General features: G+C 40.0%; 3 protein-coding genes across 6 annotated transcripts; 2 read left to right on the top strand and 1 right to left on the bottom strand.

Annotated features, from left to right (window-relative positions):
• Positions 1 to 303: 303 nt before the first annotated feature.
• On the top strand, positions 304 to 8449 carry adam8a (ADAM metallopeptidase domain 8a). Its single transcript, XM_005737194.1, has 25 exons — positions 304 to 459; positions 567 to 685; positions 787 to 860; positions 958 to 1036; positions 1713 to 1789; positions 2114 to 2342; positions 3053 to 3130; positions 3254 to 3322; positions 3710 to 3879; positions 3967 to 4048; positions 4132 to 4274; positions 4376 to 4553; positions 4649 to 4738; positions 4892 to 5087; positions 5184 to 5265; positions 5354 to 5534; positions 5618 to 5704; positions 5790 to 5874; positions 6210 to 6321; positions 6435 to 6633; positions 6835 to 6882; positions 6960 to 7016; positions 7129 to 7179; positions 7278 to 7358; positions 7611 to 8449. Exons 1-25 carry the CDS (start codon positions 414 to 416, stop codon positions 7653 to 7655), a joined length of 2658 nt encoding a protein of 885 aa, XP_005737251.1. The 5' UTR covers positions 304 to 413; the 3' UTR covers positions 7656 to 8449.
• Positions 8450 to 9560: 1111 nt separating this feature from the next.
• Positions 9561 to 13060, top strand: spef1 (sperm flagellar 1). Of its 2 annotated transcripts, none has more exons than XM_005737195.1 (7): positions 9561 to 9763; positions 9915 to 10026; positions 10503 to 10650; positions 10776 to 10821; positions 11794 to 11872; positions 11974 to 12079; positions 12492 to 13060. In XM_005737195.1, the coding sequence occupies exons 1-7, from the start codon at positions 9655 to 9657 to the stop codon at positions 12603 to 12605; spliced, it is 714 nt and encodes a 237-aa protein (XP_005737252.1). In that variant the 5' UTR covers positions 9561 to 9654; the 3' UTR covers positions 12606 to 13060. The 2 variants fall into 2 exon arrangements, with proteins under 2 accessions (XP_005737252.1, XP_005737253.1); XM_005737196.1 differs by lacking the exon at positions 9561 to 9763 and adding an exon at positions 9797 to 9866 and having other exon boundaries at positions 9953 to 10026.
• Positions 13061 to 17471: 4411 nt separating this feature from the next.
• On the bottom strand, positions 17472 to 26528 carry erlin1 (ER lipid raft associated 1). Of its 3 annotated transcripts, none has more exons than XM_005737192.2 (12): positions 26209 to 26528; positions 25427 to 25555; positions 25142 to 25223; positions 22938 to 22984; positions 22789 to 22850; positions 22554 to 22679; positions 22390 to 22463; positions 21434 to 21492; positions 21176 to 21267; positions 20945 to 21034; positions 20759 to 20838; positions 17472 to 19632 (listed from the first exon to the last, which is right to left on the bottom strand). In XM_005737192.2, the coding sequence occupies exons 2-12, from the start codon at positions 25537 to 25539 to the stop codon at positions 19441 to 19443; spliced, it is 1017 nt and encodes a 338-aa protein (XP_005737249.1). In that variant the 5' UTR covers positions 25540 to 25555; positions 26209 to 26528; the 3' UTR covers positions 17472 to 19440. The 3 variants fall into 3 exon arrangements, with proteins under 3 accessions (XP_005737249.1, XP_005737250.1, XP_005737248.1); XM_005737193.2 differs by having other exon boundaries at positions 26213 to 26528; XM_005737191.1 differs by having other exon boundaries at positions 26450 to 26528.
• Between the last annotated feature and the right edge of the window lie 266 nt (positions 26529 to 26794).

The following is a 26794-nucleotide window of genomic DNA, read 5'->3' as shown; positions in this document are numbered from 1 at the left end:
CTCAACAGTTTGTGAGAGTGGTTAGGATGGGTGAAACTTTGGTGGCAAAGCGTTTTATTTTTCAGTTAACTGCAGAAATAACTTTCACAGACTTTCCAGGCGTGGTTTTTTAAAGTGCTTCTGTTATTCGTGTCTGTTTCTTCACTCTGCTCGTTCAGCCCCTCATGTAAATCACAGACTACAGAGTTCAAAAACATATTTGGAGACAATTTTTTTTAACAATTTCTTTTTTTCTTTTTTGACAATCTCTTGTGGTGACTCGTGGTTGCTCTGATTTAGATGCTACAGGATATTACGAGGCAGAGAGGAAGAGAGAGAGAGAAAGAGAGAGAGAGAGGCGGAGAGCTGAGGATCCTCTGTATTTCCCTCAGAGAGCCAACCACACAATGACAGAGTGTGTCTGATAGAGCAACATGTCAAGTTCTGGATGTTTTATATGGATTTTCTTCTCCTCATGGGGTATGTAAAGAGTTCTTTCTTTCTTTCTTTCTTTCTTTCTTTCTTTCTTTCTTTCTTTCTTTCTTTCTTTCTTTCGATTTATCTAATAAATCATTTAACACTTGCAGGGATAATTACAGCCAGTGTAGAGACTCTACCTCATGTCATAAAGTACCAAACAGTGATACCTCAGAGGCTGAAGGACTCATCTGTTTTTAATGATGATGATGCTGCTGCTACACACAAGGTAACACTCACTCTACTGTGCTGTTGAAGCAGTTCATTAAGAAAAAAGTGATCTGAAGAATGAATTTAAATCCCTTCTGCTTCTTGTGTGTGTGTGAACAGAAATACCCTGATGCACTGCAGTACTCTATATGGATCGCAGGGCAAAACCACACTCTGCATTTGGAAAAGAACAAGTGAGAAAACTTTAAATGACTTGTTTGATTTTGAGCTACTTTCTAAGGCTTTTTTAAACCTTTGAGGTTCCTCAATTTGTGCACTTTCTTTTTTCAGGAATCTAGTGGGTAAAACCTTCTCTGTGACACATTACTCTGATCAGGGAGACCAAATCTCAACCACTCCAGATCTAAGTGTATGTATCTTTACATTATTTTATTTGTCTACACCATCGGGAAAATGTGTCTATTTTGTTTTTGTGAAAGTGCACAAGATGCTTAGCACGATACTCCATAGTCATTCTCTCTCAGATCCTTTTTACTGGTATAGATTACCATATAAGTATTTGACTGCACAGGCTTGAATCATATGAAAGCAGGATATCCTGTGCCACCAACTGCTTACAGAGGTGTTTGTACATTTATCATCCATTACCGGATTTTTTTTTTTTTCCTTTTGCGAAATGCCAATATAAATCTTTTGACTATATTAAAATCATAGCTCTGACCTGAAGAAAGACAACAGGTCTTTTGTGCTCACTTATTTGTATCCACGCTTACTGTTAACGTATTTCTAAAGTAAACACTTTGCAGTAAATTGTAATTATCTGCTACAAACATCAGATCAGGGGCATTTTGTGCAGTACGTGTAATTATTTCTTGCACGTTTCAAAATATCAAATTGCACTAAAAAAAAGTTTCTCAGGTTCCCGATTATGACCACAGACACACACGCAGCAGGAAGAAACAGGAGGAAGTGGGAATGACATATAAGGTTAAGATTAGCATCCAGACCACACTGAGATATCTGGGAGATTAAAAAATCCCAAATGTCATTATTAATTCTGGTACAAATCATGGCTGTCTGTTCAGGTTCACTGCTACTACCACGGACACATCGTGGGAGTGGAGGACTCCTCTGCCAGCATTGGACTCTGCTCAGGAATAAAGTGAGTAATGCAGGCTATAATTTTTTTCTTTCATCTTTTACCTCTAATTACAAAAAGGTTTCTTTCCCTGAAGGGGTGCCCAAATTTCATAAAAACCATGATGCTATGTTACGGTAAGACTTCGTCTGTGACTCATGGCCAGCACGCCCAAACTAAAGGGAAGATCAGCATCCCTCCTAAAGATCATCAAGACTGCATGCACAGTAACTCGTGCTCCTTGGATGCAGACTTCTCTCGTTAACCCTTCTGTTGCTGTCATGAAAAGGGAAAGTTGACGTTTGAGAACCAGACATGCTGAAAAGTTTGCCTTTGTCCCCTCTGTAGGGGGTTTGTGCGCCTCCGGGACCAGACGTACCTCATTGAGCCTCTCGGTACCAAGGCAGGACAGCAGGATGACGGCCAGAGTGCCGACACTCACAGCGATGAGGGTCTTCATGCTGTTTACAACTACAAACACCTGAGGAAGAAGAGGAGCCTCTGTTCCCATGGAAACACGACCACTTTCTATGATCATGTAGCTCGTCCGTCTGGACTGTTCCGGCTCGCCAGTCTGGTAAAGACACACAAGATGGACACATCCAGATTTATGGTTCTGTCTCACATTTCATAGATTTATGCAAAAAACAAAAAAACAGGACTTTGCATTGTGATACAAAAATATAAGTAATTCTCTATCGTCATGACATTTATGAAGATGTATGAAAATAGATTTCTTTAGGTCGACAATTAGAAGTGAAGTTACAGTGAAATAACCACATTTCCCACAAGTGACAATACATTTAGTCAATGAAAGGATCTAAGAAAAAAGGGAAACACCACAGAGAGAAGTTATAGATCGCTTTTAATACGTTTGGGTCATTACCTGTGACTGAGTGTGTGAATATTTAGCACAAAGTCACTGTTACACTGCTCTAAAAGCATTTAAACGATCAAATGGACTTACATAGTGCCTTTCTATTCAACTTTAAAAACTCAAAGCGCTTTATACTAGGATTCCTATTCACCCAATCACACGCACTTTATTCACACTCACATCTGGGGTAACTCAGGGTTCAGTGTTCTCCCAAGGACACTGTGACACACAGACTGGAGGAGCTTCTGATTGGTAGACAACCTACTCTACCACCTGAACCACAGTCACCCCAAACACAGAAACTTTTTATTTTTCATTAACCACCCTTTAACCGCATAATCCTAACCAAACAGGTACACATACACAAATGCTCAACATTGTTAATATCATGTGTCTTTTGTGTTTCTCAGAAAAGCAGAGCTCAGAAAGCAGAGCGAACGAAGAGACCCAGGACGGTGGAGCTGGTTGTTGTGGTTGACCATAGAGAGGTTTGAGCTCACTTTTTCTTTTGCCTATAGTCACGAGTAAGACACTTTTTGAGGTGTAAGATCTTCTTTTGTTCATGGCATGTTGTTAAATGTGATACTAAGTGAAATAATGGTTTCTTTCAGTATAAGAAGTTTGGCAGTAAGAAGACAATAGAGGCCAGAGTGCTTGAAATAGCAAACCACGTGGACAAAGTACGTTTGTGTCTTGGCACTGTTTCTGTGTTTTCGTGTCCCACACGTCTTCAAGCTTTACTTTCACTTTGGATTTCACGCAAGAAATGTGTCCTGATACTTTGTTCTTTACTGACTGGAATCTGACCAGTAAAAGGAAGGAGAAGGTTTTTTTTCTCACTGTGAAAAATCTAACTTTAACTGTGAATCTTCACACCTTAACTGAAAATTTTCACACATATCCCACAATTCTCTTTGCATACTCCCAATGTGTATGCATCATCTTGCAGCACTAGACCCAACATTAGTTTCCTGTTGCACATTTATAAAATCTGCTGCTTGAAGCATTTTGTGGTTTTGCAAATGCTGATTTTAACTGATTTCGCTCACCGCGCTGCTCTGTTTCAGCTCTATCGCCCTGTGGGCGTTCGTGTGATGCTCGTCGGCCTGGATATCTGGTCATACAGAGATCAAATACATGTCAGCACTGACCCTGAGGTCACCCTCCGTCGTTTCCTTGAGTGGCGTCAGCAGCACCTTCTGCCGAGGACCAAACATGACAATGCGCAGTTCATAACGTAAGATGTTCGTCTTTCTACTGCTTACTAAACCTATCTAAAAAATGATGAGATAATTTGTAAACATTTTGCCTCATCACCTTTCAGAGCTGTGGATTTTGATGGCTCCACTGTAGGCTTAGCAAACACCAATGCTATGTGCACCTCTAACTCTGGAGCTGTCAATGAGGTAGTCATGTTTCAATGTGGATTTCTTTAATTAAAAGTGGAAAGATGTGGAAATTAAATGTTTGTGAATTAAATGTCGCACAGGACCATAACACTAATGCAATTGGAGTGGCTTCCACCATTGCGCATGAGATGGGTCACAACCTAGGCTTGTCCCACGACACTGAAGACTGTGTCTGTGGCACTTCTGTGTCAAAAAAAGGCTGCATCATGTCAGAGAGCGTTGGGTAAGCTCAGCTTTGCACCTGTGCAAATGAACACCCTCCTATGTGCAGACCTTCGAAGGAAAAACATCTGATATGGTCTTATTATCGTCCACCTCCTCTAGCTTAAAGTATCCGGAGCTGTTCAGCAGCTGCAGTCGGCAGCAGCTCAGCAAGTTCTTGGAGGAGATCAACCCGGCATGTCTGCTCAATACTCCTTCCACCGATCGAGTTTATGGGGGCCCCATGTGTGGAAATGCCTTCTTAGAGCCTGGAGAGGAGTGCGACTGCGGCACGGTGGAGGTTTGTGCATATCACGTTCGTTTTGTATAGCCAAACTCCCATTACTGAAACACACAATGATGACTGAGATGTGCATGCCTCTGTATGCCTGCCAGGAATGCAAGAATCCCTGCTGCAATGCCACCACCTGCAAACTGAATGCAGGAGCCCAGTGTGGAGAGGGAGAGTGCTGCCACAACTGCCAAGTAAGTACTACTCACTGTGTGAAGTCACACTGATACTAATTATGTTACTATATAACAAGACACAGTCTGACTGTGCCGTCTGGCTGGTTATGTGTGAGTGCGTGTATTTTAGTAGTCGGTACATCACCATCTGTGTTCCTCTCCGCTCCGTAGCTGAAACCGACAGGCAGCGTCTGCCGACCGAAAGCAGGAGACTGCGACCTGGCAGAATATTGTACCGGCTTCTCTGCTGTCTGTCCGACTGACGCCTACACCCAGAATGGCCTGCTGTGTAACCATGGAACAGGGTACTGCTACAATGGACAGTGTCCTTCACGCCGGGATCACTGCAAGAGGCTTTGGGGACCAGGTTAAGAAACTAGTGAATCACAGTTTGCTTCAGATGTGCTTTATTCTTAATAATCAAGACTCATCAAGCTGTATTTTTTGCTGTGATTGTTTTCAGATGCTGAAGTCGCTTCAGACGCTTGTTTCTATCTGCATGGAAACTGCAGAAAGACACACTTTAACCAGAGATGCCCAGGCCGGTATGCAATCCAAAGCTCTACAATTGCACATATTCCCTGCCAGGTACTGTTTGTTCTTGAAACCATCCCTTGTGGTTTTCGGTTACAGAGATCAGTCCTGTGGTCAACTTTTTTGTTCCGGCGGATGGGAGTTCCCTGTGACATCCAGGAAGTCCCTTTACAAAGTAGGAAACGGAGACATGTGCAATGTGGCAACTATGAACCCTGAAGATAACTACCCCGAAGATTTGGACATGGTACCTACTGGCACTAAGTGCGGCAAAAACATGGTGAGAAAGCTGCTCTTTGTAGCTAAAATGAAGAAAACATCCATGCGCTACAGATTCCTGCAAAGTCTTTGTGTGTCCTTTAGGTATGCTACAATCAACAGTGTCAAGACATAAAAAACATAAAAATGTATGGAAGAAATGACTGCTCTGCCAAATGCAACAACCGTGGGGTGAGAACTTTAGATCCTCGGCACTCTAAAGCACTGTGGATTTATGGCAGCACAACATGCGTACTATGAGTGGGATCTCTTACAGGTCTGCAATCATGAGAGCAAGTGTCACTGCGATCCTGGCTGGGCTCCACCTTTCTGTGATGTGCAGCAGTCCGAGCTGCCTCAAGGTACTCTACTATCCTGACATACACCCACTGATAGCCCGCTTCTCCCTGCCCTTTTAATAACCATGATTTACACATGACCCTTATGCTCTGTTTTCCACTGAGCTGCAATACTTGGATTGAATTTCTCATGGGCCTTAAAACAATCGTGCTCTGTTCTGATGAATACAAGCAGACACTGATGCAGTGGCATTTCCTTATTAGTGTGTACATACGCCCTAATTATGTTACAGAGGAGTTTGCTTCCTGAGGGGGGTGACGTATGTTGTTATTTGCTCATCCTTGGGCAAAAAAAATCTCATTGGCCTAATCTGTTGTGTTATTGTGTGTGTGTACAGAGTCAGGCCTGGTTAAGTTCATAGTGTCACTGGTGGCTGGCTTACTTCTTCTTTTGCTCGTGGTTATCGGGAGTTTGATGTGGTACGTCAGAAAGAGACAGCCTGCGAAGAGGTACAGAAAGGAGCTCCTCCTCTCTTTTAGCTTTTGGATCACCACAATAAGTAAATAAAACTTTATAAGCTTGTCAGAGTTTCTTTTAAGCAATTGTGCATATTTCCTTGCAGATACCTCCCATCTTCCGCGGGACAGTTCAACCCGTTGTTTCGGTCGAGCAGCGAACGACGCAGGCCTCCTCTTGGATCAGCACAAATCAGCCAGCCTAAATTTTTGGAGTCGTCGGCCACTCAAGCATGTAAACCGCTCTTCTCTGCTCCTACCAGATCACAGACTGGAGCACTAAAGCCCAGCCGAGCAGCTCCAGAGGTGAGCACCTTCTGTGATGTAGCAGATTTGCCACCAGAGTGCCGTAATGTGCTGTGGCAGTAGATTTTGGCCTGTGTTATTGGACCAAATTCAAATCATAAACAGACTTGTATTTTAGTCAAACTGTCAAAAACCAGTGAGGAATAAGGCTTAAAAAATAACATTTTAGACTGTACTCATTTCTATTTTCTCCCTTTACAGCCGCCCAAGAAAGCAGCAGCCGTACCCCAGCCATCTGTGTTTCAGCAGGTAATCTGACCTCCGGTTCCAGCTTCATTTAAATGTTATTTATATGTTTCAACTAGTAAATAAATGTTTTTATTTAGGCTATAAAGCCATTCACGCAGGCTCCAGCTGTTTCAAGAAAGACAATCTTTACTGAGGTAAAACTGCATGTCTTCATTGTCTTTTGGGGCAGTAATTATTTTTAAAAATTGTTATTTTAGTATCATTATTCTGGTCTTATATATATACTTTTTTTTCTCTTTTTTTCAGAGTAAGCCACTGCCTCCATCGAGACCTCTGCCACCACTCACAACAAAGCCGGTAAATAACGTTCAAACTGAACTCATTATTTGCGTATACACATTTAACAGTGCTTGCGTTTGCTGCTTCTTTAAAACATGAACTGTTTTGTCTCTCAGATCATGAAACCAAAGCCCCCAATGCCTCCAGCGAAGCCAAAGCCCTCCGCAGTCCTGTCTTCATTGCCTCACACTCAGCTGGTATGTATTCAGACTCAGACATTCTCAGAGGCTATCACGTTTATGAAGATGTCTGTGGTTTTTGGCTCTGTCCTAGCATAGCAGTGTAATGAACAAGCAGTCAGTGAATCAGTAAGCATATAAACTTCTCCTGACCACCAGTGAGTTGGTGAGGCACTAACATGGGGAAATAAACACACCAAGACCAAGTTTGGAGAATAAAAATGTCTCATCCCAAGTATGTGTGCTAATACTATTTATCTGCTCCCCTAGCTCGGCGGGAGGGCTGCCCTGATGCCTCCCAGCAGGCCCAGATGACAGTGGGACTAATTCATCGAGGTGTAAACACTGAAATCTTCTGACAGGGGACATTGTTTTTGTCTCACCTAGAAGGACCAAGAAGATCCTGTCTGGAGACGCTCTTCTGTTTTAAAGTAGAAACAGGATCCGCTGAAGAATCGGCATTGTTAAGCAACACAGCTTTTGTGGTCTCCTTGAGGATTACCACTGCTTATGTACACCTTCAGTATGTTAATGAAAACCTGAAGTAATGATCAGCAGACTCATATTCTGTGCTTTATGAATGACAAATGGCACTGCTGCCATGACGATTGTTTAGTTTATTTGAGTCTTTTTAAAGGGAAACATTTGGTTTTTGGGTTTGTTTGTTTTTTGCCTAAATCCTGGGATATGTGAAGATTTTATAAGGTAACTGCACTATCAATGCTGTAACTGTTCCTTTTCCCTTTTCCCTCACATTTTTTTTGGTACTGCATTTCTCTGAAATATGGTTGTTAAGGGATTTTAAAATGTGGCATGAGCACTTTACAGGTAGATTTTTTTAATTGAAGAAGGTCTTTTCTTGTCATTTTTTTAAAACTCTTTGTACTGACCTGTCTATGCTTTACTGTGCAATTGAACCAGTACATATATCTGTTTTATTTTGCGTGCTGACCTGATAGATGTCAAAGGATATTGATTATTCTATGCAGCAGACAAGATCACAAAGTCCTTTCACTCATAATACCAATGATGAGGATTCACCCTCGATTTGTCTTTAAATCTTTCAGTTCTGAATGTTCTAATTTATTGGCTTGCAATAAACGTGATCCATCACACTCAGTGTTTCTGTCACTTTCTCTGTCTTTATATCCAGATGATCCAGAAGATATTCATATTAACATCTGTGACTCTCTGTTGATTTTTTTGCTCTGTCCTATCAGCAGCGTAATGTCAGAACAAAACTCAATTAGATCTATAATTGGTTGGGGGGGGGGGAAAAAAAGATTGATTTTGTAGTTTTTCCCTGCAAAACCTGATTCAACATGTGAATGGAGTCCAGACTTTCAGCTTTAATTCAAAGGGATTTTTAAGAAACCATTGCATTAACTCTTTCAGTTATAGTAATTTTTATACAGTTCCCCATTTTCAGAGTCTAAAGAGACATTGATTGCCTTCAGCTAAAAGCCTAAACAAACCTATCAGGGAGATTTAAAAAAAAAAAATGAAAAAAGTCAAATTTGATACACGAAAAGGGTGAATGCACTCATCAACTCAGCCACACCAACAGGGCTGAAATACCACAGAAGAGAATTAAGGTGCATGATGACATAATTATTCCATGGTCATGAAAAGAAAACCTCCAAGAACTTGACTTCAAAAGATGGCAAACACTCTTGAGGAGGTGTATCATTGTCAAGGTCTGCAATAAAGAGATGCCTTCTTCATTTGAAATACAGAGAGTTTACAACGAGGTGCAAACCACTGGTTACACTCAAGAATATAAAGGCCAGATTAGAGTTTCCCACAAACCAACTAAAAGCGTCACAGAAAACAATGGAAACACAAAACCAAGACGAACTTGTTCCAGAATGATGAGAGAGAGAAGTATGGATATGGAAAAGGAGAGAAACTGCTAAAGCATACAGGGTGAGTTTGCTCCAGATGAAGGGGTTATCATTACTACCAGGAGCCTCTCCTCAAGGGTAGATTTGGGGGTCATGATGTCTGCAAGATGCCGTGCTTAATTTTAGATGCTTTGAGCACCAGAGCAACACAAGTTGACTGAATGTATTCAAGAGAAGGCCGATAACAACACAACATTAGAACTGAAAGACTTTGCAACTCCCTAAAACCCCAAATCCCTCAAAGATTGGCCAAAAGAGAAACAAATCTATATTTTTGATTTGGGGTTGAACTGGCCCTTTAACAGCTGATCGCCTAGCAACGCTTCAAACAACCTGAGGTGGGCTGAAGCTATAGGTTAGCTCATCAAGACTGTTTTAATCGTTCAGAAACTACTGTAATTTTATAAATAATGGAACGAGAACTGAACGAAGAGGAACTACAGGACCTGTTTGCGTGGATAGATAAGATACCGCTGTCCCGGCCCAAAAGACACATCACAAGAGACTTCAGCGACGCAGGTAGTAAAGTTAGCCTAGCAGTCCTCATGGAGGTGCTAACCAAACAATCAAGCAGTAACAGCAGGAGTAATATGATCTGCATAGCTCCATGTCTCCAGCTACGGTAATTTTATTTATTTGTGATCTGACTAAGTTTCTCTTTGAACCTTAGTGATGGCTGCTGAGGTGGTAAAATATTTCTTCCCCAAGCTTGTTGATCTGCACAACTATGTTTCTGCAAACTCCACACAGCAGAAGCTCAGCAACTGGAACCTGCTCAACAGGCAAGACATCACTGTTTTATGTGTGTGTGTTTTTGTGTGTGTGTGATTCTTCTGAATCTGGTGGATTGAATGACTACATCCCAGCCAGAGAAAAACACTCTCCACAGCTGAAAAACATCACATTTTAACAGCCTGCCACAAAAACTTGTACACAAGCTACAAAAAAGTTAAAAAGCTAGATGGCTAATTAATATCTCTTAATAGGAATGACAGACATTGCCTAATGTTTTTCCCATCCAAATAAAATTTTTCCTGGGCCTCCACATCTGGTCCTGCGGACATATCCTACTTACACCCACTCACTCCATCCCTCGCCACTGATATGGCACAAAGCCAGCTTCAGATTTATGGGAATTTGCTGAAAACATTTTGGCTCCTATGTTGTGTCTCATCAGTTAAATCACACCGAGTCTGCTGATACTACTGTGCATAGTTCTAGGTATTAGAGACATGTGTTTTTATTTATATGAGGATAGGAAGGTATTTTCCAAGCTGGACTTCCATGTGCCTGAGGAGACACTGAAGAAAATTGCACAGAGCACCACAGGAGCAATAGTGCCTGTCCTGAGCACCCTCAGGGAGAAGATAGAAAAGAAACTGGAGTACACCACCAACAACATACTGGTGTGTAGTGACACACACGGTATAGGTCATTTTTTTTGTCTATTTGAATGCAAAATATGAATTACTGCATGCTTGTCCATGTTAATCTAACTACAGTGGATATATATTTTGTTTTATAAATTTAGGATATGGAGTATTATGACACCAGGAACCAGGAGAAACCTCATGAAGGTACAGTCTTCTGCATTTGATGCCATATTTGGCTTTGCATCACATCACACGATAGTGATGTAGGTGTTGCTGGAAGTTACAAACTGTGATGAAGTCAGTAACATTAAGTAGATTATGGAAATAAAACAGCTGAATTAGGATAAATGCAATGACTTTATATTGGCCTTATGCATGTTGCAGCATGTGTCATAATGATAGTGTAGTTTGTGCAGAATATCAGCTGAAACTGTTGTTTTTTATTTAACTGAAGCCAAACAAAACTGAAGCTAAGATGTGCTTTATTTAGCACAGGAAGTGTGTTTGGTGTTATTTTAGACTTTTTTTTGTTAATGCAGCTATATCTGCCGGTCAACTCCCAAACACCAAGTCAGCATATTCAGCATTCAGCAAGGTGTTTTTTTCCCCCTCTTTATTTGGTTTTTGTTTAAGGGAGCAGTTTAGTGACTGTTCATCGCTGTTTTTGTCACTGAAATGAAGCGTCTCCAAGATCTTCTCAGGCCCAAATTAAGTGTAATCTATCCCAGAGATAGCAGTGACCAATCAGAAACACAAAGAAACGTCCATTTGAAGGAATCGGGGAGAACTGATTAGAAGAAAATTCCACCACCCTAAAGGAGTGAACTTTTTTCCCACACCTCATCCGTCCCTATCAAAGCTGGCCAGTGCCTCCACCCTCTGCTCTTTCCTCTTCCGTCTACACTCGCTCCCGCCATCAGACACATGACTCAGGTTCTCGTATCAGTTTCCACATGGCTCTTATCGCTGGCCTGAGCTCAGCACCGTTGACTTAAAGCCTGATATTTTTTTCCTTTATCTACTAATCTTACTTCAGCATTTCACCCTCTTTCTGCTATTGGTCGTCACCCTTTCTGCCACCAAGCCTTATCTCTTTTACTCAGCTGTATAGATTCTTTTAGTCATTGTGTTTTGTTCACATCATAGTTTGTAAAACAAGACACTTTTTTTCTTCAGAAATTCAACAGACTGAGATAAGACTTCTAACTCAGCTGGAGGAATTGAAAAAAGATGAAAAGAACAGGCAAAAAAACAGGTATGACCAAAAAAACCACTGCTTTTAATTATAATGCAATGAATCACAAGAACATTTAAAACAAAAATAATAGCCTGTCCATTCTTTTTTTTATGGTACAGTAAAGTGGAGCGTGCAGTAAAGTTTTATTCAGACATGGATCCTGCTTTCCAACAAATGCTGAAGGAAAAAGAAAAAGCAATTATGTCTTTGATGGAGTCTGTGGAGGTAAAGTCTGCATGCAGACATGCATGAATGCAGGAAACACTCTGCTAAAGTGTGTGTGTGTGTGTGTGTGTGTGTGTGTGTGTGTGTGTGTGTGTGTGTGTGTGTGTGTGTGTGTGTGTGTGTGTGTTATGGAGAAAAATATTTAGGAGTGTGTGTTAGGCATGTGTAATGTCCTGTGTCAGCAGTGGCGAGTGAGTCAGTATCTGCTCAGCGGATATAACCCTTATTTTTCTTTTCCATCTGTGGTCACATCTGCATGTTTAGAGAGAAGCAGAAGGATGACACAAACGTGCAACTTCTCCTTTCACCGCACTATGAAGTTTTCAGAAGCCTTCAAAGAAATATCCTCTCTTTAGCCTCATCCCTCTTTTCTTTTTCTTTTCTTGGTTTTCTTGGTCGTGTATGTTTGCAGATCCTCCAGATGAAAGTGAACAAGCTGGAACATCTGGTTCACTTGAAGGATGTCCGTATTCAAGATCTGACACAGCATCTGGAGACGTACAAAGCAAGAGGCAACACACACTGAAGCAGCTGTGAAACTATACAGACAGAGAAATGTCTGTAGCAGTTCTGATATGTAAACCTGTATTTTGTAAAAAAGAAATATTAGTTAAGGCAAATGATCATCTTATCTAATCCCACCAGCTAAAACTGTCACATCTGTTGAAATGCACAAGGGAGATTCCAGATGTGAACTTTTTAAATCCTTGTTTTGAAAAAGAAAAAAATGGAATTTTATCCCAGAACATAAAATGTACACACTTCAGGATGCAGAAATGTCTCTTTTTCTTTCTTTAATAACATGATCCACAGCCTTATATCTAGAATCTTCTGTGTTTATGCTTCATGACCCTTTTATATGAAATCATGACTTGTTGAATGTAAATAGTTGCTTCTTTGTGAAAGGTATCTCTGGGCTTTTTTTAACAGCCCATAATTTCTGACTGTCAGCTTCTAAATAAAGCCACAAATCCCCATTCACAATTGTCTCACTAAATAAGAGGGCAGTGTATCAAATAAGCCAAGTCGTGGGTTAAAGCCAACAAAACAAAACTATATATGGTGTTGCATTTGGCGGCAGCCACTTCCTTCCTTCACTCATTTTTGGTAAGTTTCCTGCTTTTGTGTAAGTGTGAAAACCAGACCTTAGTTAACCAGAACTTAGTTAATAACTTCACTTCCACTTTATCGAGCATTTTTTTTTTTTTGAATTACTGTGACATCAAAGTCAGGAGCATTGACGAAGTCGTGACACAGCAGCAGCAGACCGCAGCCCAACGTCTGCTTTTCAGATATAAATCTCATTTCACTTTCTTGAGGTTTTTCTGTAGTGCCAAATGAGAGAGAGATGTCCCTCATTATTTTACTTTATGTGGGCTTTGTTGGCGTGAGAGGCATGTGACCCCGTGAGCTGTACCAGGAGCAGCTGATCATCTCCAGCTGCCTGCCAATGTGACTGTCGTGCTCACAATCATGCCACCTCATTAATCATCATTATCACTTAATTAATGACTGAGAAAAACAAACACCTAATGAGTTTACAGTTACACTTATTTTAGATTTAGATTTTAGTTACTCCTTTTTTCACAAGGGGTCGCCACAGCAGGTAGCTCTGCATGTTTGAACTGACAGACTTTTACACTGGATACTTCTTGATGCAACCATAAAGGAATACGTTTCTCCTCCTGGGATCCATTAGCTTATAAACCACTACACTTTGGAGCCACTTAACAAATGCATGTATTTAAATTAATGAATTATTGATTTATTTTTGGTAAATTACGCCTAACAATGGAAAACATCTGACTCAGTGTGACACAATATATGTGATGAGTCACAATCACACCCAGTTAAAGTGGTTCTGCTGCCGGACCACACTATATGAAAATGTCCCTGTTTACCTGACAACCAATACATATACTCACTTCATTAGGTATTTCTGTTCAACTGCTGGTTAAATAAATGTCTAATCAGCCAATCACATGGCAGGAACTCAAGCCGAAGTTCAAACTGTGCATCAGAATGGTGAAGAAAGGTGATTTAAGAGAATCTGAATGTAACATTGTTGCTGGTGCCAGATGGGCTGATCTGAGGATTTCAGAAACTGCTGATGTACTGGGATTTTCCCAAACAACCATCTCTAGGGTTTACAGAGAATGGTCTGAAAAAGAGAAAACATTTTGTGAGCAGCAGTTCTCTGGGCAAAAATGCCTTGTTTATCCCAGAGGTCAGAGGAGAATGGCCAGACTTCTTTGAGCTGATAAGAAGGCAACAGCAACCCAAATAATCACTCGTTACAACCAAGGTATGTTGAAGAGCAGGTCTGAATGCACATCAAGTCTAATCTTGAAGCAGATGGGCTACAGCAGCAGAATACCATACCAGGTGTCTTTAATAAGGACCTCTCTTAAACATAGATGAGCAGATGATTTCCACATTTCTAAGTAAAAACCTTTCCTGATCTCATAACATGCCTGATCACTGTAAGAGCAGTGGCTGAGGTGATCTACATTTACAGCACAGCTAATCAAAAGCTTGACTGTGGGAAGTTATTTCTTAAAACAATGTTTTTAGTGTTCAGATGTGCTTCCCTCATCTATTTCATGTTCATGAGACAAAAAGAAATTTTTACCAGAAATCCACAGGAAGATGAAAACAGCATCATTACATCACTGTTGTTAAGCAAGACCCAAAGTCCAATACAAAGGACAGATGTTAAAAAAATATCATTCAAAATTTAGATTTCTTTTACTGTAATACATTTCTTTCAATCACAGTACTTAAAATATCTAAAATAAATATCTGACATGTACATTTGTACCTTTGTGATGCTGTGCGACACATGAGATTTTCATCATGGACGTGCAGCAGACAAAACTGTGTGATGCTATCATGTCAGTACGGACCAAAAGCTCTGAGGCGTGTTTCCAAATCCTCTGACTCTATGCCATGAAGAGTTCTAAAAAGATACCAACAATCAATTTTATTTAAGGTTCGTGCTAAGATTTCAAAATAGATATAACAATATATATAAAATGTATACAAATAATCAAATCAACCGAACTTACAGAGGCTCCAATATGTCAAATATTTGAAAGCTAAAGCCTTTATTCCTTTTTACATGAAATCTTGTGCTTGCACTTTTTATGGCTGGTCGTTAACTCCTTGTTGAGTTTTCCTATTTTGATGGTACTTGTACATTTACTCCCTGTGGAGGTTTCTTTCTGCCACTGATTCATTTTTATTTATTTTAAGCATGTCAAACTTTTGGGTTAGCATCTTGAAATTTCAGCTTACTCAGAAGTGACTTGAAATTTGAGATAATAACTTGACATATCAACTCAGCTTTGCTTGATAATTCCCTGTTTTGTTTTTAGCATTTCATACAATTTCATTCAGAGAAGAGTTTTGGTGAAAATTGATGTGATGTAAGTTCACATCTTTGTACCCCGTACTTACTACCTGCTATCAGGAACTCCTGACAGCAGATTGAAAAACTGAAGATTGTAAGAGTTAAGATGGCTGCAGCAGCAAACATTAAAAACAGTGTTTACTTAGCTTCCATTTTTCCCTTCCTTTTCCCTCAAAAATCAACTATTTGAGCAATTTAAAAGCAAACAAATTAAGCAGACCTGTTTTACCAAGCAATGTTGGCGTCTTAAACACAGTAATCCTGATGATCTCTTGGGTTATTTTCCCAAAACAGAGCTCTATTCATAGCCACAGAAGAGCCCTAATTGTATAGCAGACTTTAGAAATTACCAGGGTCTCCATAGAAACTCAGACAGTGATAAGTGGTAGGAAATAGCAAAGTTAATACTCCTTTTAATACAGACAGTGGATAAGAATGTGAGGGAAAACTGAAGAACAGAGCTGCTTTTGATAAAGGAGCTGCCTGCCGCTGATGAATCACACAGAGTATCACCCTGCTGTTTGGGAACTAGATTTACTCAGAGATGAGGGACCACACCTTTCTGTATCTGGGGACACATCCAGGATGATGTCAAGGCAAGATGGATCATCCAGGATCTGATGAAAAGCAACAAAAGGAAAAGCGCTGGTTCAGCCAGGAAAGGGAAAAAAACCTGACCATAACCTCACTTCCTAAGAGAGAGGACTTCAAACTGGTTGGAATTGCGCAAATGGCAAGAAGTAATAAGACCACCCATTACACTAAGCACAGGCCAAAACACAAAAAAACCCAACAAATTTCCTTTGTAATCAATGAGGAGTGAAGTTTATTTAAACCCGAAAACACTCAATATGATCATATATCTTTAAAATCTTATCAAAAGTGGGGGGAAAAAGTTTATCTGGGTCAATCAAAAGCTAAACCCCTCCCCCAGAAACCACTGGTTTGGCTGTGAGAGGATACCAGGGTCCATGAGGGCTGAGAGGTCACAAGAGGAAGCCATCCTTCATCTGGTAACATGGACTGACACACACTTTGAATGCTTCCTGGAAAGCATTTGTGAACAGCTGACTGGCTGTGCTGAGGGAAGAGCGGGTTTTATTTTCTTCAGATGACCACTTTACAAACTCAACAGACACACACTCACACAGATCTGTTTTTGGAGTGTTTACAACACATTATGTGGGTTAGAACAACAAGGACTGTGTGATGGATCGTGTTTATATATTCAGTGTGTTCACTGAGTCGTGCTCATTTTTCCACAACTACCCAGCCTTTGGAATGAAATAAAAAGCTACAGTCGCACATCATATAAATTCCTCTTATTAGAATATGTGGTGGGATATAAATCATGCCAATTATGCACAGGCTCAAATGTGGGTTGGTATATCTATCAATTTGTAAACATATAGAAAACCTGTAGATATAATGTATAATGTCACTTGTTGAAAACATTGGAAAAAGAAGGACATAAATACAACAACAGTGAGATTTGAGGCACTTGTGCTGCAGTTAAGATGCAAATATATTTTAGTGTGCATGTGTAGTTTTGTGTCACAAAATAGTATGGGAAATTTGAGTTTCCTTCTATAACTTAGCACATAAAATAAAGGTGTTTCTAAACTTTGTACAAGCTCATGATTGATTTTACTTCTATACATACAAACTGACACATATTCAATGGGTCCCTGGGGTCTTTATCCATCCATTTATTCATAAAATATTTTCCTTCTTTCTTTTGATCAAGTCTGCCACTGCTAGTATTCAAACCATCTACCATGGCACAAGTTCTCCTCCTTGTGGCATTCGAATGCACAACAATGCCCACACATCAATGCAAAGAGAAGAGAGGTATCAAAATAGGTTTTATTTGTTACATAAGAACATTGTCAAAACTTGAAAACATTTTTGCATATAAACCTTTTAAAACAAGGAAACAATGTTTAAATTTCACAGATTGTACAAAAAAAAAAAAAAAAAAAAAAAAAAAATCGACAAAAATTATTTTTGTGAGTGATTCATCCCCCTCTTTTGCATCTTTTATTTGAACCCACCACCAAAGCAATTGCGAGGTGCAGCGTTAAACTGCCAAATGGAGGTCACAGAAACAGCGCGGCGTCTTCAAAACACTCGTAGTGTTCACTGCCTGTTGAGTCTTTCAAAGCGAGAGCGACGATCCGTACAGAACGGCACATCTTCAAAGTCTATGAGGAGCCTTTTAGCCTGTAAGAATCACTGAACCTTTAAGTCTGGGGTAAACCATTATATTATTTAAGGCTCGTTATCTCAATTGTATTTCCATGTTTCTAAAACGCAAAGCAGAACAGAATCAAAATGTACACACACATTAAAACTAGCACCAACCCGTATCTTTTCTTAAGCCAAAGCAACATTCATCTCTAAACAGACCAACTTGTTTTTGAGTAGAACTCGTGCTGTCAAAAACTGATTGGAGGTTACGTGAATCCTCTCCGAGTTTCTGTCGTCATAGGAAGCTCTGTGGTACTTCAATTATCTCGGTGAGAAATGACAGAAGATCCTGTAGTCCGCTTAGTTATGAATCACCATAAAAAATGTAAACATTGACAATGAAATGTCGATTTCGTTTTAAATATTATTCCTATTTCAGTCGCCCTGCATGCTCTTAAATTGGCATTGTTCCAGACAGACACCTAGCTGAAAAGGTGGTGCTTTTCCATTTTCCTCTCAAACCGCAGCTTTCTTCATGGTGAAAATCTGAATTAATTGTTGTTTGGAGAGTGAACATTAAACAGCTGTCTTATTAATATTTAATACATGTCCTGAGAGTTTACATTTAACCACTTATGAAGACACTGCATAACAACAGAGTTGGTTGCAGGCTCTATCTGAACCATCCCAAACTCATAATTTCAACATGCACGGCTCTGGAAACCAATCTGAAGAAAGAAACATGCGCTGACTTCTTTAATGATAATCTCTACTTCCTGCAGTGCTCGCTGTTACAACAATCAGCTGTTAACCATCCTCAATTTGTATTAGACTAAATCTTTAAGCAACGCCAGATCTTTCTTCCATTTTCCCCCCTCTCATTTGCTTCAGAGTCTGTGTCACAGGAGGTCCAAAAAACAACTAATAACAGAATACTACACTAAATAATAAACTACATTACCAATCTGATACCCCTCCACAGCTAATATCTGTATAATTTCACTCAACTGGACATTTATAACACACTCACTTCTGTATATAACCCATCAAGTGTCCAAGTTCATCCACCAGCAGCTTAAACGGGCCCTTATACTCTTAAAAGAACAGCCACCTTAGTAAGTCAGTGCAAGTGAGGTTGGCACAGAGATGACTTGACCCCCATCACACGCACATACATTGTCCACCCAGCTTTTAATTAGTGTCACCTGTCAGATTCCAGTGCAGCCAAGCCACATAACTCTCAAAAATCAATAGCTCATCACAAATCATTGACCTTGCATCCAAAAAATCAATAACAAAAAAAGATAACAAAAGAAAAACGAAAAATGAATGCAGCCCCAAAAGCAAAAGTTAAACACCGCACTGATTGCAAGCACATGTAAATTAGGGCGACTAGTTGCCGTCACCTTCTCAGGCATTAGCATGTTTATGCTTGTTTTTTAACTATGGCATCAATCTCATTTCTAAAGCTCGTCTTTTTAAAAATGTGGAAGGCTGAAACCCCCCCAAAACAAAACAAAACAAAAAATCCTTTTCATCTGTCACATTCTCCCATCTCACTTTCACTTTTCTTCCACCTTAAACCCTCTCCCACTCTTTTTTTGCCATTTAGATTTAAGACTGAAGCGTGCGGTTCACCAAACTAGCTGAAAAGCTACCCCACCCATCATCATCATCTTCAGTTCAGCGCTCTACGCCCCAGTGACAAGACAATTCCTCATCAAGCTCTCCTGTCCTGTGCAGAGGCAGAGCTGTGGACTCACTGTCCATCAGGCTTCACTTTAAAGAAGTCTGATTCAGCATTCGGTAATGAAGGGGAGCGCGGAGACTTTGGTGGACCGTTGCCCCCCTCTACAAACATGTTCGGGATGTCCTGGCCAAAGTAGATCTTACTGTTAGCTGCTATGGCCTGGTACTTCATCAGCTCCATGTATTCAGGTGTCAACTTCAGCTGTAAGGATTTAGAAGAGAGACAGAAGAGTGTGAGGATTCAATTAGTGCTGGATCACATTGCGGTTTGTGATAACACTTTATCTTAATGTGACTATATACAGCTACATGGGTAAAAATAAATGCAACATTGCAGCTGGACCAACTTCAGTGATGAGCAATTAAATTAACTCTGATCAAGTGGAGCTGCTTCAAGACCTGACTCTTGTCCGGAGGATGGTAATTAATGGTTTGTGACATCTTTCTGCAATTACCCAGTTTGGTAGAGTTTGTCGAAAGTCTGCATCTATTTAAAGTTGATTCTGTTTAGGTCAGGTGAAGTGAGGTTATTAAGATCATTACAGCAGGTTTGTGTGGATCCATGCGTTTGCCGTATAAACCTACAAATAAACATAAACTAAAACTATGTTACTACAACTGCTGGAAATCTACGCCATAACCTATGCCGTAATCTAACGTGCACTTCCCTGGGAGTTTAGCTACACACGCAGTCGACGCAGCCCGCAACTATTGTAAATGGTCTGTTCAGTACAATAGAGTCCTCCTGTGAATTTCTGGCTACTTTTTCCACCGCAGTTTTTAAATTTATCATTGAGAAAATATGGATCATCATCTCAAAATAAGGAATGATAATCATAGCATCAATAGAAATAGCATTTCTGGATGCAGACTGTTGTAATGATCAGAACTGACGTGAATGTATGCACAGAGAAGTAGAAAAACTTCAGGGACAAATATGTTTGCCGTTAAAAAAAACAAACAAACAAACAAAAACAAAACAGACCATTACAAAGAGCAGGGACCAGGGAGGGAAAAAGTCCCAACATTTCAACTGTTTCTATCAGCTGACACCGCATCAGGACACAACCACAAGGTAATTACCACATATTGGACCAGCACAAGCATAAATGCGTCAACAACGTCAGCCACCTACATAGGTTACATCATGGGCTCTACAAAGAAGTCTAAATCAAGCCTTATTCTCTTTTACATTAGGGATTTTTTTATTACTATAGCCACTGCAAAAACACCTCTCAGCAGAGTGTTACTGTTTTAAAACTATACGATCTGTGATGACTGCATTTGATGTTAACAACAAAGTGTTTAAACTGTTTGGGTCTTTTTACCCTGTTTGCTTCAGCAAACTTGGCAGCAGTGTAAAATTCTGCATCAGCCTTAGCTTTCTCTCTGGCCAGGAAGGCAGCATCTGAAACAAAGAAGCACTATTGAATGAGACAAATAAACCAGCACACCACAACTCAGGAACACACAGATTCATGACACAGAAAGGAACCAAAGGATTTTAGGCAGACCCTCTATTTCAGAGATCTTCTTCTCTGTCTCCTTCTCCATCACCTTCTGCTGGAACTGGATCTCTGCCACCTGAGCCACTTTCTGAGCCTCTGTGTGACAGAAAAGAGAAGGCTGAGGTTGGCAGTGGGGTTTCGCATGAATAACTTTGAGAGGCAAAATGCTAAAATTGCACCGATGGTCATGCAAATAAAAAGGGAACTGCATGCTTTACAGTAAAACAGCGCATTTACCAATAATGGCTTTCTTCCTTTCAGTCTCAGCTTCCTTTTCCACCACCTTCTGAGTCTGAGCTGTTATTAGCAAACGAGTCTTTTCTGCTTCCCTGCACATACACAAACACACACAGACAGACACACAAGGATAGACAGAAATGAGGTTCTTGCAAATATTTTGCTTTCCATGTGGTCTTGCATGAATTGAGTGAGGAAATCACAGAAACTAAACCATGTACAAAGTCTATGCTGGTAACTTCAATTGTACAAACTCACATAAGTTCAAAGTTCCTCCTGATAGACTCAGGGATCTTTGGTTTGGTAACACGAACTGCCTTTATCGGAAACAGTACAAAAAAAAGAAAAAAAGAAAAAAAAAGAGGGAAACAGTGAGGGAAAATTGCTCACAAAAATAAAAAGACACATGAAACAGATAGATTGGCCTACTAGTATCTATTCAAACTTTGACTCCTCCCCTCAAACTGGTGAGCAAATGTCATTTATTTTTTTATATTTTCATTTTTATTTATTGTGTGTGTGGGTTTGGGGGGAGGGGTTGTTTGGGTGACACACTAACATCTGTTTCTTCCTAGCTGTGCACTAATGGTCCTGGCCCATGAGCAGGGGTCATTAAACAAACACTAACAGACAGTAACCTGGTTTACCCCGCGGCTTAAAATGAATTTATAGTTCCTGCAAGAAGCTAATAGGTAATGCAGTAAACAACAGTTTAATCTGACTTCTGTTTTACCTCACCTCAAAGGGAGCATTTTTAACTGTATTAACACAGGTTAGTGCGGAAGAAAACGTGCAATAAGTTTGGGCTATTTGGTGATCAACTGCCAACGAGGAAGAGGAAAAAAACAAACAAAAACAACACTATTAGTGTACTAGTAGGCAGTACGAAGGACTGACTGTTAATCTCTACTCTCTGTACATTTGCTGCTAGTGCCCAAATCTAGCTGGTATGAAACTGTGTGCTATTTACCAGCTCGATCTCACCTTTTTCCCACTAAACATTCTCTATTTCAGCTGGAAATGTTAAACTATGTACAATATAGACTTCTAAGTACTGAGTGTTACCTTAAAGTCTTTGTAAAAGGGACAGAGCGAGGGAATGAGGGAAGGTGGAATCTGAGTTCTGGATGTGTCACAGCACAAAACCAACTAGCTGATTTTATCATCCCTAAAATGTCACTGAAAATGTGCAGGTTATGTGTGTGCTTAGGTACCTGTATTGTAAGTCCAGGTGCCATAACATTCAGATCTTTCTGTAATGCCGTCTTCAGATTCTCATCTATGATGTCTGCAAACAAAATAAAAGAAAAAGTTCTAATGTATGATCCAATTTCAGGAATTTCAGGATTGTAGTAAAATGCAACCAAAACGTACTAACCAAACAACTCAATGTAAACCTCCTGTAGTGTGTGCACGCTGCAGAACTGGTTGAGTTCATGGTGAATTTTGTTGAAAATTAGAGTTTTGTCGTAATCTGCGGTGTAGTTCCTCACAATGTCCACCACTGAATATAGCAGAACAAAAGCAACAATTACTTTGATGCCAACAGGGTTAATAAGTCAACAAAATAAGGAAGTTTTGCAGTGAAAGAAATTCACAAAAACAAGCTGCACCTGCTGAGGGGACGAGCATGTTCACAACTTCTATCCTGTCAAAATAGATCATCACACCTCCACTGTGAAGAAAAAAAACCATTTCAGGTAAATATATATTAATGTGGGAATGACTTTATTAACAGCTGAATTAGGAAGTTCAGTCACACCTTGTTCCACAAGGCACATTCTTGATCTCATCTGTTTGGAGTGTAGTCTGAAAAAAAAAAAAAAAGAAACATTGAAAATATTGTGACATAGTTATCAGTATAAGTGACCTGTGTGTTTTCCTTTTTGTTAAAACTGAGCATATAAAGTCCAGGGTACAACAGGTTCAACTGCTATTAAACATAGCTGAAGTTCAAACTGAGCATGAAAATTGGGAATAAAGGACTACAATTTGCACATGATCACAAAAATTGAAATCATGGATCCATCCTGCTTATTTCATGCTTATGGCCATACGACTCCAAGCACCCCCTATCTTTTCTGATTTGCAGGAGTTCTTCATCATTCAAATGCCACAGCCTTAAATGTCATCTCTGTATGATCTTTTGATGGCTGCTTACAGCAGAATAACACAACATGTCATAAAGGTCAAATCATCTCAAACTGGTTTCTTAAACATAACAATCAGTTCACTGTACTCAAGTCGCCTCCACAGACACCAGATATCAGTCCAAAGGAGCACATTTGGAATGTGGTTGAGTGAGAGATTTATATAATTGATGCGTAGCCAACAAATGTGCAGCAAATGTCTGATGCCATCATGAAACAAAATCTCTGAGGAATGTTTCCAGCACTTGCTTCAGAGAAGCAGATCTGAAGGCAAAACGGGGTCCAATCTGGTACTAGCAAGGTACCTATTAAAAGTGGCCTGTGACTGTATTATTAAGATTTGAAATTGAGTGCAATGCTACTTTATACTACATTATATAATTTAGGAGCTATACAAGATTACATAAAGAAGTGCATGGTTGTTTCAAGTTAATACAAGCTGAATGCATACAATGTGTAAAGCATATTCTACTATATTACTATGATACTCTTTTACAATTCTGATTGTAAACGTTCGTTAACTGTAACAGTAGTTTTCCAAAACAGCCATAATTCTTCAAGTTACCTGGATATGTTGCCAAGGTCTGGAACAAGACCCAAACTACCACCCTCAAATGAGAGGATGTTTGTTAGAATGTTCAGGAACAAGCCAGGAACCACTAAAGCTCAAGCCTGCCATGATCTATTGGAACATCGACATCTCTGTCCACAGTAAAGGGAGTTTTATATCACCCTACACTAAGAACATGCAACCAAGAAAGAAACCTGTGTTTCAAAACCAACCAACCAGCTTAACTTTGCAGCTGCCAACAATGACGAGCCAAATGCCTTCTGGAGAAAGGTTTTATGTCAGATGACAGAAAGATTGAGCTATTTTTCCACAATGACAAGACTTATGCTTGGAGGAGTAAGGCTTTCAAACCTAAGAACACTATAACAGCTGTTAAGCATGGTGTTGGCTGTAGCATGGTCTGAGGCTGTTTTGCTGCCAGAGGTACTGGTACATTGCACAAATTGAATGAAATAACAGCGCATGAGGACCATTTCCAAAATCTTCAACTTCACTTACAATTAACAGCTAGACGGTTAAAACTTGGACACAGTTGGGTGTACCAGCAGGACAATGATCCCAAAAATATATCAAAACTGATTTTCGAATGGATAAACCAGGCTAACATCAAGTTTCTGGAATTGCCCTCCCAAAGCACAAATGAAAATTTGTGAACTATGATGCTTAAAAGCCTGGTCTGTACCAAGAAAACAACCAATTTAAATGAACTCTACCAATTCTGCCATTAACGGTGGCCAAATACCCAGACAGAATTGTGCCAGAACTTGTAAAGAGACATTTAAATAAGTATTAGAGGGTTTGTATGTATATATTTGCACCTCTATGTTTAATTGCAACACAGTGTGGATTTGAGAAAATCCTAAATAAATTCAAACCTGTGCAACCAATTCTTGTTTCTTAAAGGTATTAAAGATGTAGGCTGCACAATCATTCTACCCCAGAAAAATAACACCTCAAAGAAATCAATGAAAAACCTAAAATTGCCATGACTTTCATGCCAATGATAAGCGTATGCAAACTTCTGCCCACAACTATATATGTATTGGCATGTAAATGCTCCATTTACTTGTTGTAAAACAGAGCCCCTGCAGCCACGGTTGAATAACAACTGTTTGCATGCTGTAGCTGACTTATTTATAGAAGATCCCACTCTAGTTTTAAAGCGCAGGCACCTCCTGTTTGAATCTTAAATTACACATGCCTTTGCTCAAAGGCCATGTTTCAAGCCTGGAAAGAGAGGCTTACCTGCACTGCTCTGTAGGTGGTAATGAAAGGCAGCATAATGTGATATCCAGGACCATTGGGAGTAGTCAGCAATGCCCCACCTCTGAAACAAATACAAATTATTTGGCCAGATTTCAGAACATCTGATTTTCTTTTGATTATATTTAATGAGAGTGGAAAAAATAAGAGGACATATAACTTTATAACCATCATTTGAAACAGGGTGCTTACAAATAGCACTCCCACATTCTTAGTACAGGTGTCATTTTCATTAGAAACAGGTGTGATGAGTCAGGCCTGATGTACCTGTAGTACACAGCGAGGTGTCCTTCTTCTATCTTGTGAATAGAGGAGTGCAACATGATGGCCATCACTCCTGTTATTGCTGCAAATACTGCCCCTACATGCGGCATCGTCATCCTTGCTAGCACTCACCTGCAGACAGAAAAGGAAAATACTGAAATATTTATACAACACTAAGTCCTCAGGGCACTGTCACGTCTGTGATCAGGTGGAAACTGTAACTATTAACAGCAATACATGCAGTCAAGACTCTTAGGTGAACCATCAGTAATGCATGGGCTGTGCCATAAAACCTGCCTCTTTACATCCAGTAAGTCTATGGTCAACACACTATATGGCTTAGCTTTTCTGCTCCGTGCACCCCGTTTTTCACCCCATTGTAATGAAAGTAAGAGGTTAAGTAAATCGTTACACACACTCTCATAAATACGCCTTTTATATTCACCAGTGAGACGGTCAGCTATTAACACAGGTGCACCCAGGTCAAACATGGAAACCTTTATGCCTATGATAGCTGCCTTAACAGCAATCGATGCATATCATATAGCAACACGATTGGTGACAATTAACGACTTCGCTTAGTTAAAGTACACTTCACGTGTATTTAGTTTAAACATCTAACGGTGACAGGCACGATTAGCTGACAGAAAGACTTGAGAAGGGTAACAAGCAAGTGACTCCTCACCCAACTTATGAAGCAACATATGTGCTTCAAAGCTACAGGTCCTTTGATGTAGCTATAACATTAAAACAAATACATTCTGAAAAAGAAAACACAGGCTTACCCACCACTCGGTTGGTAACGTTTACCCCAGCTGGCTGGGTTGGATTAGCTAGCTAGCTAGCTGGCTGGCTAGCTCTCACTGGGTGGGATCGGAAGTGAAGCACTGTTTCAGTGTAGCTTAATGCTAATGTAAGCTTGCTAGGCTACTAGCGTGAAGCAAAGCTTTTAAATCGTCCTGCACTACGACCAAATAATGTTTCAGTGCGTACTGTAAACCACAGGCTTATAATATGTAAAATTACCGCTGTAGCAAACCGTGTCCCCTTCTGATCTTAGCATTCAACGTCCCACCCCCATTTCCCCGCCTCCCACAGGTTTCAATCTTGCTTTGACTCGCTGCATTATGCTGCCTTCAGGACTGTTGGAAATAAAAGAAGTGACATTGTAAATGGGTGGAATTTGTCAAACGATTTATTTTATTTAAAATCTTGATAAAACCTTTTTATTTATACAGATATATAAGACCCAAATGGCTTCGCAAGAAGATATCAGTATGGATATCAATGTTTTACAAAACCAATATTATAAAACAATCGCCAGTCTTTGACAGATGTCCAGAAAAACCAGTGGACTAAGGAAGTTCTTTT

Source organism: Pundamilia nyererei, unplaced genomic scaffold, assembly GCF_000239375.1.
Source record: "Pundamilia nyererei isolate P.nyererei 1_Seehausen unplaced genomic scaffold, PunNye1.0 scaffold00073, whole genome shotgun sequence".
Taxonomy (NCBI): Eukaryota; Metazoa; Chordata; class Actinopteri; order Cichliformes; family Cichlidae; genus Pundamilia; species Pundamilia nyererei.
Note: the sequence above shows the minus strand (reverse complement) of the source record. Positions and strands in the feature narration are given on the sequence as shown.